This window comes from Myotis davidii, unplaced genomic scaffold (genome assembly GCF_000327345.1).
Source record: "Myotis davidii unplaced genomic scaffold, ASM32734v1 scaffold496, whole genome shotgun sequence".
Taxonomy (NCBI): Eukaryota; Metazoa; Chordata; class Mammalia; order Chiroptera; family Vespertilionidae; genus Myotis; species Myotis davidii.
Genome location: NW_006289398.1, coordinates 7,090,412 through 7,101,343, shown reverse-complemented (window position 1 = coordinate 7,101,343; position 10,932 = coordinate 7,090,412). Strand labels below are relative to the sequence as shown.

The 10,932-nt window shown below is 43.7% G+C and overlaps 1 protein-coding gene across 3 annotated transcripts in view; it reads right to left on the bottom strand.

The window, feature by feature from the left end:
• SKIV2L2 (Ski2 like RNA helicase 2) overlaps nt 1–10,932 on the bottom strand; it is a 51,857-nt gene that overhangs the window by 16,972 nt on the left and 23,953 nt on the right. For all 3 annotated transcript variants that reach the window (XM_015562657.1, XM_006761779.2, XM_015562658.1), the window contains 5 exons: nt 7,760–7,932; nt 6,691–6,759; nt 6,242–6,370; nt 2,423–2,533; nt 1,162–1,350 (listed from right to left, as the gene is read on the bottom strand). In XM_015562657.1, coding sequence (XP_015418143.1) covers nt 1,162–1,350; nt 2,423–2,533; nt 6,242–6,370; nt 6,691–6,759; nt 7,760–7,932 — 671 coding nt within the window. The remainder of the gene's footprint in view (nt 1–1,161; nt 1,351–2,422; nt 2,534–6,241; nt 6,371–6,690; nt 6,760–7,759; nt 7,933–10,932) is intronic.

The window sequence follows — 10,932 nt, the reverse complement described above, 5'->3', positions numbered from 1 at the left end:
CTGGGGCGGGGCAGGGGGGGGGACGGGGACGGGGACGGAGAGAGTGACTGATAGTTGGTATGAGGGTTTTTTTGGGGGGTGATGAAAATATTCCGAAACTAGACACTGGTTACGGCTGCAGAGAGCTGTGAATATATTAAAAACCACTGAATTGTGAGCTTTTTAAAGGTGAATATTGCCCTAGCTGGTTTGGTTCAGTGGATAAAGTGTCAGCCTGAAGGCTGAAGGGTCCTGGAGGTTTCAATTCCAGTCATGGGCACATATCCAGGCTGCAGACTTGATCCCCAGTGTGTGGCATGCAGGAGTCAGCCAATCAATGATTCTCTCATCCTATGAATGATTCTCTCATCATTGTTGTTTCTCTCTCTCTCTCTCTCTCTCTCTCTCTCTCTCTCCTCCCTTCCTCTCTGAAATCAATAAAAACATTTTTTAAAAAGGTGAATATTATGCTATGAATTATATCTCATTAAAAATACTGCTGCCCTAGATGGTTTGGTTCAGTGGGTAGAGGGTTAGTCTGCAGACTGAAGCGTCCCGGGTTCAATTCCATTCAAGGGCATGTACCTTGGTTGCAGGTTCGATTCCCCAGCCCTGGTCAGGGCTTATGTGGGAGGCAACCAATCAATGTGTCTCTCTCACATCGATGTTCCTCTCCATCTCTACCTCTCCCTTCCACACTCTCTAAAAATCAATGGAGCCGAAACCGGTTTGGCTCAGTGGATAGCGCGTCAGCCTGCGGACTGAACGGTCCCAGGTTCGATTCCGGTCAAGGGCATGTACCTGGGTTGCGGGCACATCCCCAGTAGGAGATGTGCAGGAGGCAGCTGATCGATGTTTCTCTCTCATTGATGTTTCTGACTATCTCTCTCCCTTCCTCTCTGTAAAAAATCAATAAAATATATTTTTTAAAAAAATCAATGGAAAAATATCCTCTGGTGAGGATTAAAAAAAAACAAAAAACTGCAAAGAACCACCCCCCTGCCCCAATCAAATGCCAAACTATAGTAAGATGATCTTCATCTTGCCTTACTAAGAGTCCATAACTACTTAGAAGATAGTTTCATTATAGCTGATGAAACCCATAGAAGAAAATGAAGAACACATCCTCACTGACTGCGTGAAACACATAGAATTCTAGGACACACATCCATGTCCTCATACCTGTGCTTTCTTTTCACAGAGCGTATACACGGTTTCCAGGTTTGGGTCGTTGTGAAGGGGGTGAGAGTACATGCGGTGCTCGAACGCCTCCACTTTCTGGATGACCTTCTTCAGGCCCTGGTCTTGAATGCCCATGTCATCGATCGGGTCCAATAAGGGAACACCATCGGGAAACCGTTTTTGAACTTCCTGAAACAAACATTTGAAATTAATTTTTATTTATCGACAAAATTAGTTAAATCAGTATTTTCTTTTATGCTTTTCTATGTGCAAACATAAGAAGGCTGCTACATATATACAGCTTGGAATTTCCCAAATCACTTATATGTGAGTGCATCTCCCCACTGCCTTTGTTTCTGAAACTCCTTCTGAGTATTTTCTGATGCAGGGGCACACTGTACTCAACGAGTAGCCTAGCTCAGAGAGTTCAATGTCTGCATGTGGCACAGCCCAATGGTAAGCCATTCTCTGACATCTGGGTTGTGAAAACATCTTGCCATCATAAACAACCGTGTACTAAACATCTCTTAAGTATATAAATTGTTTTCAATTTTCTGATTAATTCCTTGGGGCTGATACCTAGGGAGGGCACAACTGAGTCAAAAGATGTAAATTTTAAAAGGGTCCAGATCCCTCTTGCTAATTTTTTTTACACGACTGAACTGTGAACATGATGAGCATGTGAGTTTCGAGAAGGGATGGTTCACAGCAGACTAGCGCCCCCTGGGGGACTTCAGGTCTAAGACAGACTTCAAAGATGAGATAGGATTTGGCCAGGTAGGAATTAAAATAAACAAACAATAAATAGATCAATACATACATAGATACAGCTTAAAAAGGTCTAGTGAAAGTAGCCTGTTCCTTTATCTTTGCTGTCTCAGATTCTAGTATATAATCTCCCATGAGCAGTAGATGCTAATTTAAATGTTTACTGACTAAATAACAAAGTTCCTTTTTTTTTAGTAGAAAATAAAGTTTTCTACAAGTCCTAATTTTTTGTTGAAAATGAAATGATTTCAACCATTTGTTGGCCACACTGAACATGGCTACGCCCTGGCCCAGGACTGACACTCATGCCCTCCAGTGACTCACGAGCTGGTGCAGAGAGGACAGGGGCGGCTTGGCAGCCACCACTGTGACAGAACCACCTCTCCTGGGGGTGGTCACAGCTCTTCTGAAAGGAGGCATTTCGGCTGCCTCACCATGGAGCCTCAGTAGGTGTGCAGGAAACTTGCATTTCATTTATAAAGTCAATGTGTACCTGTATCGACTTTAGAACACTCTGTCTGTTGTCCAGGGGTCGAAGGTCTTTGGGAATGTAGAGCCTAACACTGCTGATAGCAGACAGGAGATGCACCAAGACTGGAACAACCTACCAACAGAAAAGTTATGAAATGTTGCAATTAAAATCACACATTGTCAGATTCTACCATTTCCTAAATTTAGTTTACATCCCTAAAAGGAAGCTGCATTTACAATATATGACAGTATAAGTAGGAAATGATCACTGCGGAAGCTCTTATCTTAGTAGAGACTGTATTTTAAAAGCAAAAACTAATTCAAACCTCTAAACAACAGGCCTATAAATGGTACACAAAAGTGACCGCTCAATATATAATCCATACGTATTCATCTGTGCATCCTCACGTCTGGCACTCAGAATCCTCAAGGTACCACACAGAGCACTACAGAGGGAGGAGGCTCCTTAGGGTTAAAGGCCAAGGAAGGGCCCCGTCAGCGCTGGGTGGGCTGCAAGGAAGGAGAGCAGTACTCCAAACAGAGAAAGCGCTGTGCTCCACTAGACGTAGCGTCAAGGTCACCTCTCTTTACCTTTCGGCCAGGCTTTCTCCAGGCAAGAACCCTTCCCTCACCATTTGGCTCCCGTTCAGTTCGGAGGCCTCTCTGAACTGAGGTCCAAATTCATCTGGGTCTCCTATGGCTACCTTCACGTAATCAGTGACAAACAACCGTCCCTGGCTGCTGGTGATAAAGATCTTGTTTTACTGAACAAATGAAGAGTGGTTAAGCGAGGGTTTGAGTCCAGAGAATCCGGGCTTGAATTCTGTCTGCAGCTAGTGGTGTGACCTTGAGCAAGTCACCTAACCTGAGCTTCAGTTTCCACATTTTAGAAATTATTACTTTGCCCTTTACAATTACTAAGAAATGCGTGGAGAGATTCACTTTGTAAATACCCCATTCCTTGTTAAGCTTTCAACTCCTTAGTTTTAGTACCCGTGTATTATTCTTATCTGAGTCGATTATTATCTGTGGTAGTTGTCTAATGCTGACTTTTTAGCATCATCATCTATTCATCTCACATGAACCTGTAGATTCTTGTTTTATTTTTATTTGATTATAATCCTTTACTATCATTTTATTCTCAAACTGTCACATTTTTTAAAGAAGACACTGTGTGGGCTGAATGTGCCTTCCAGCCGCCCATGTGCAACCTCGCCAATCCCAGGTGGGCCGACTGCTGGAGAGAAGGCTCAGGACGTGAGAACCACCCCTGGCACCAGGCAGTCCGCACCCGCGGGAGAGGACAGCTCTCCCGCACTGAGCTCCAGGCGCACATGCCCCACACGCAGGAAAACAGCTCCCTCGCTCTACCCGCAGCTGCATTCAGTACGCACACGGACTTGAGAATCTCCTTGAAACAGAATAAAGATTATTCTGTAAAAACAGGAACCAGAAGGAAGAAAGAAACTGTCCAATCCTAATGCTGCTTGAGTACAGACAGAGAGATCCTAAGACTGAAGTTTGTAAATAAGAAGTTAAATGCTCAAAAACCAACTGAATAGCTCCCACAGTATTATAAATCTCTACACTCGAAGTGATTTAAAACCATATCATAGTATGTGCATAGCGCAGTTCATTCAACTTTCTAAACCTAATACCCTTTACAGAGTAACTTAGAATTCAGGTTTATCATGGTGCAGCAGTGATCTATATAAATCCAAACAACCACATAGGCAGTTATTGGAAACTTGTTAGAATACCAATAGTAGAAAGCATTTTTATTCTTGGGCCTTTTTAATCTTTGCAAATTTGCCATTTATCTATTTTAAGATAAGCACATAATAAGATAATATCAGAAGTCAGTAAGTTTTAAGTCAATACATTCTAAATGAATTTCAATTCTTCAAATCAAGACTATTAGCTAGAACACAATTTCTAAATTCTTTATTCAAGAAAGACCTTTTTGAACCAACTGAATTTTAATCGAGTCAAAACAAACTTATTTAAACGAACGTAGTCTTCATTAACTTTTGTATTTTAAAACATTGAATCAGTGCCTTGATCTAGTTTTCTCTCCAGAATGTGGAAGGTTAACCAAAGGCTTACAGCAACCCAAGTAGCATGTAGCAAAAACAAATGGCTGGCTTTGGGTCCGAGCGGAGCTTTGTGGTATTTTAATGTACCCCACCTGGTCCCCAGGAGCCTTGGGGACCGACAGCTGCAATCACAGTGAAAACCGCTGGCAGGCACGGGAAGGCAGGAGCAGAGCGGTGTGCTTCCGAGCTCCGCCCCCAGAGGACTGGCACTACCTCAGCCGTTGGGTGGCTCCAGGAGACTCCACTGACAGGGCTGTCTTATCTGACCTGACTCAGTACCCCAGAGCCAACAACGCTTTCCCTGAGGCCTTTGTTGAAAACAGTAAGAGTCCACTGTGAACATCATGGCTTCCCAAGACAATGATTAACAATGAGATCAAGCAATACGGTAAACAAACAGCCTAAAAGAAAGCTGGGGAGCAAACTGTCCACAGGGGGAGCTGAAAGGTTCTGACACATCCCTGGGCACCTAGGCGGCCACAGGCACCTGGCCTAGCAGTTACCGCCGGCTGACCCTAAGACGGCGCACACAGGAAGTGAGGTCAGGCAGCGCTGCCCACTCGCTGGCTGAGACCTGCAGGTGTGCTGCAATGTGCACGCAGGGCCTCTATCAGAGACTGTGCACGTAGCGGATCCCAGGCCTTAAGGAAGTCTCTAGTTATTAGCTGACCGATTAAGCTAACCAAGCAGAGATGTCAGTGGCCATGCACAACATACAACTAATTCAGAAAAGTCTACCCAACAAACAACAATTGGCAACAAGAATAAACTCAGGGCGGAAGAGAAGAGGGGAATCTATTGCCATTTTTCAAATGTGCAGTTTCAGCAAAAAAATTACAAGACATGTAAAGAAACAATGAAGTATGTCCACGCACCAGGAAAATAGCAGTCAATAGAAACCGTGCCTGAGGAAGGGCAGACATTAGACTTCCTACTTTAAATCACCTGTTTCAAAAATGCTCAAAATTCATCACAAAAAAAAACCTGATTTTAATGTGTAATAGTACACTTTTGATGCAAGTGATAAAACTGTTAGATTGACTCCATCACAACTATTACAGGGTATCTTGCTTCTTAAGCAGCTGTCATGCCGAGAGAGAGAGAGAGAGAGAGAGAGAGAGAGAGAGAGAGAGAGAGAGAGAGGGAGATCTGTAAGATCTATAGGAGAGAATGGCAGGAACTCGAAGAGTCCACTGTGGTCTGTGATGTCTATTCCACGTCCCTTACGGATATTTTTACCTCATGCGGAAGGACTCTGGGAGTGCTCTGCCTAGAGAACACGAAGCAGAAACCACTTGTCTGGCCCTCACAGTTATTATGGTCTTCATTTCCTGACCCTGAGTCTGTTTCGACTGTGATGGAGCAGCTGGGACAAGTGGCAGTGGGAGGTGCACCTGCAGCTGGCAAAGCCACCAGGACAGAGCTGCAGGAACTACTGCCTGCAGTGTCCACCTCTACCAGGAATGTAATAAATAGCATGGATAAGTAAAACTGCATAATTATTTGATGGTAAAAATATAGTAAGACTTCTTTATAGCTAAGGTAAAATCCAACTTTTAAGAAAATTGAAAATTTTAAATTCTTTTTATCTTTTACTTTGTCAGTATTAACCTTGACATAATTTGATAAAAGAAGAGCTTAAATCTCATTACTCTTTTTACTGATATTTAGATAGTTTCAGGAAATCTAGTGATTACAGTAATTCACAGGGTCTCTGTACCCCAAGATGAAAGCTAAGCACACACCTGCATCTCCCCCTTCTCCTCGGGCTTGGCCGGCTTTGCAGCCTCCGTAGCGGAGTTTTTCAAGCTTTCTCGGCTGCAGCGCAGAAGCACTTCCACCACATACAGCGGGTCGAGCTCCCCGGAGTTGGGCTGGAAGAGCAGAGAAGGTCATTCACTCTGAGACACTGCCCCGCCCGCGTCCAGGGACGGTGTTCTTGGCACTGATGAGCTCAGAGGAGAAATATAAATTATCATGAAATTAAAATCCGTTGTTGTTGTTGTTAGCAAAATAACCCATGCCATTTTAAGCATGACATTTAAGATTATTCAAAAAATTATTTCCTATGGCAGTATTTATTACATCTTCTCTTAAGATAATCCTTTCTCATCTTTGATCAATTTCGTGAGTCTGAAAAAAACATTTCATTAACAATTTATATAAAATTCTATTTTAAGAACAAATAGTTTACCTTAACATTTGACTTTTTGGAGAAATTCACGACTACTCCCCAGCCAAAATCGTCTCCTTCATTCTTTACCTAAAAAGAAAGTAAAGCACATAAACAAGGACATGTGTGTCCAAAAGGCAATTTTAACCCATACCCACATTACAGGCTAACAAAACTGAGTCTTCCTGATGAAGTATTGTTTGAGAGGTCACTGTTAAACTTATGGAAAAAGATATTAACTCTACAGAAAAAAAATCACTGCCTATTCCATAAGTCTCTGGAACATCAATGACAAGAATCTCTCAATGTCAACAAATGATAACATGGTGTATTTGTTCTGAGAAATCTAAAGTCTTTCATGTTTAAGAGTCTCATGCTCTACCGACTGAGCTAGCCGGGCGCAGTAAGTCTTTCATGTTTTATAAACAATGAATTCATCCTACATAAACCTGCCTTTATTTTTTAGACTAGTGGCCCAGTGCACGAAATTCATGCACAGTGTGTGTGTGTGTGTCCCCCTCAGCCCAGCCTGCCCCTTCTCCAATCTGGGACCCCTCAGGAGAAGTCCGACTAAACCAGCAGTCGGACATCCCTTTCGCAACCTGGGACCACTTGCCCCTAACTGCTCACCTATCTGCCTGCCTGATCACCACTAACCACTCTGCCTGCCGGCCTGCTCGCTCCCTACTGCCCCTCCTGCCAGCCTGCTCGTCCCCAACTACCCACCCCCACCAGTCTGCTCACCCCCAACTGCCCCTTTCCCCCCCACCGGCCTGATTACCCCCAACTGCCTCTGCCTTGGCCCCGCCACCATGGCTTTGTCCGGAAGGTCTCCTGGTCTAATTAGCATATTACCCTTTTATTAGTATAGATTTTATAATTGGAACACTGTCTACCTCAATTTATATCCTCTAAAAATCTGATTAATGACCCCCCCTTAAGCAGAGCCATGTGAAACCAATAAAACCATATAATTACTGTAGATCAACTGCTGCAGGAGAAAGCATTTTATCAATATAAAGAAATAGAAGAGCTATTCGAAAATTATCCAATATTAAAATATCTAAATATTTTTTAAAAATTAACATACCTTTACCAAACGACCTGGTTGTAGAAATGGTAAGCAATATTTTGGTTTGTGAATATATTCTTCAATTTCTTTACCCAGCTTGGCAAGCTGCTGCCTGATCTTGTAATAGATGACCACGCTTTCTTCATTGGGTATCACTATTTTATTATATTGTTCTTCTGAGTTCCGCACCTCTGTAAATAAACGCATGTACCATGTAGAAACTGCACACCCACAGTGTATGCCACCACCCCACCCTCTAGCTCACCTACTGCAAGAGGAAACCCACCCCATCCAGCACACGCCTCATCCCTCCTCCCCAGCCCCGGGGCCTTTCTGTCTGCTCTCCATCTGCATGGATTCCCCTGTTCTGGACAGTTCGTACTTATTACATCAAACAACATGCAGCCCAATGTCGTCTATGCTGGGGCCTGTCGTGGTGCTGTCTTTCTTGGCTGAGTAATATTCCAGTACATGGGGGACCATTTACTCATCCTCTTACCAGCTGATGAACATTTAGATTATTTCTACCTTTTGGCTGTAAAGAGTGCTGCTATAAACATTTACGCAGACAAACATGCATTCGTTGGAACAAACTTCCCATTCTTTAGGTTACGTACCAGGAGTGAAATTGTTGGGTCTTATGGTAATTCTACCATTAAATTTGCTAAGGAAGTGCTACACTATTTCCCACACAACCCCACCATTGTGGTAACTACCTTTTTAAAAACAATCCTAAGGAGGGTGAGGTGGTATCTGTGTGGTTACCATATGCATTTCCCTAATAACTCATGATGTAGAGCATCTTTTCACGTTTGTGGGAAACTACTTATCTTCTTTAGAGAAATGTCCATCCAAACCCTTTGCCCATTTAAATTACACTTTTGTTGTTGAGTTTTAAGAATTCTTTATATATTCCTGATACTCAATCTGTATGTGATTTGGAAATATTTCCTCCCAGTCTGTGGGTTTTCTTTTCACTTTATTGTTGGTGTCTACTGAAGTGTAAGTTTTTCATTTTGATTAAATAAAATTTACTTTCTTTTGCTGATTGTCTTTTTGGTGTATTCTCTAGAAAACAACTACCAAATCCAAGGTTATGAAGATTTATGCCTATGCTTTCTTCTAAGAGTCTTATGGTTTCAGCTCTTATATTTAGGACTGTCATCAATTTCAGTTAATTTTTATGTATGGTGTGAGGTAAGGATCCAACTTCATTCTTTTGCACTTGGCTGTCCTGTTGTCCATGCAGCGTTTGTGAAAAATCAACTGCCCACAGATGCATGGATTTCTGCTTAAACACTGTCCCCACCCTCCACTCCAAATCACGCTGTGCTAATGAGTCAGAAGCCTGAGAGACTGTGAGTCAGCTGTGGTTTGTAACTAGGACTCTAACTAGCTATAGCCCACTCCCAATCAAAGAGCAGAGGGACACAGCATGTGCAGCTGCTTTCCCCACAGTGCACACCCCACCCCAGCACAGCCTCAGCCTCAGCATCAGGAGACAGCAGGGGAGACACAGCCATAAACTCCTCAGACTGTGCAACCAAGTTCTTCCTTCTGAGGAAGGCAGGACACAGTGGTTCCAAAGATGCATTCTTATCAGATTATATGTAAAACATTTAACAGACTTGAGTGATGGCAAAATGGACTGCCACTCTGGTACTGAGCAAATTTTAGAACAGTTCAAGTTTAAATGGCTTTACTGATCTATGGCAATATTATCAATAATTAAACAGGTAGTTCCTGAGCAATTAATGTAAATTATCTCATTGAATTCTCATGAATTGGATGAACTAGATAGTATCTCAATTGCATAAAAGAGCAAACTAAGGTTCAAGTAGTCCCATATATAACTCCACCACCCTTGCCATTGTATTAACTAAGGCATTATCTATGAATGAAACCAAACAAAAAAATTAAGAGTAAGTCTGCATTTTCTTTTCAGTAAATAGACAATACAATCCTGGAAGTTCTACTCTTATGGCTCACTAAGAAATCTATTGTGGACTTAGTAAATGAAAACATCTCATGTATGCCAGCCTTCCCAGTTTCTTATTAAAACAACCAAAACCAAAAAACCACCACTGTGTCTATCTATGTATGTGTGTGTGTGTGTGTATCCTATCTAATAATAGACAAACATGGTAATTAACCATACCTCTGTTATGCTTCCCATTGGCTAATCAGGAGGATATGCAAATTAACAGCCAACAAAGATGGCGGCCGGCAGCCACGCAGCTGAAGCGAACAGGAGGCTTGCTTGCTCTAGTGATGGAGGAAGCCAAGGTTCCCTGCCTGCTGCGGCCCAGCTCTGGGCTCCAGATGCAACAATGTTGCAATTATAGAAGCTAAACAAACCCCAGGTACCTGCTTTCAGCCACCAGCAGGCTCAGAGCTTAGAGCGCCAGTGATGGCAACAGAGTTTCAATTATAGAAGCTAAACAAACCCAGATACCTGCTTTCAGCCAGCCGCGGCCTCAGAGCTGGAGCCAGCTCTCAGCTCCAGTGACAGCTATAGAAGGTAAATAAATCCCAGAATAAAAAAAAAGAAAGAAAGAAAAAAGAGGCTGGGAGCTTCAGTCACCCACCAGCCTGAAAACGGCTCTCGACCCCTCACCCAGTCTGGCTGAGGTGGGGACTGGTGGTCAGTGCACTCCCAGAGGGGGAGCTCTGCTCAGCCACAAGCCAGGCTGATGGCTGCCAGTACAGCAGTGGTGGTGGGAGCCTCTCCTGCCTCCTCAGCAGCGGTAAGGATGTCCAATTGCAGCTTCGGCCTGCTCCCCGCTGGCAAGTGGACATCCCCTAAGGGCTCCCGGGCTGCCAGAGGGGTGTCTGATTGCCAGCTTAGGCCCAATCCCCCCCCGGGGAGCAGGCCTAAGCCAGCAAGTGGTCACCCCTGAGGGTTCCCAGACTGCGAGAGCACAGGCCGGGCTGAGGAACTCCCTACCCCCGAGTGCACAAATTTTTGTGCACCAGGCCTCTAGTGTGTATGTATGTGTATATATATATATATTTAAAAAAGAACTAATATGCAAATGAGGTGGGGACTCTGTAATGGTCACAATCAGCTCAGCAGGAGGGGCCAGGCACGGCCCCAAGCCTGAGAGAACAACACGCAGGCACGGCCTGGAGCCTGAGATCAACACAGAGGGGCACCTGCTCTGAACCTCTGTGGTGCGGCTGTGGGGAGG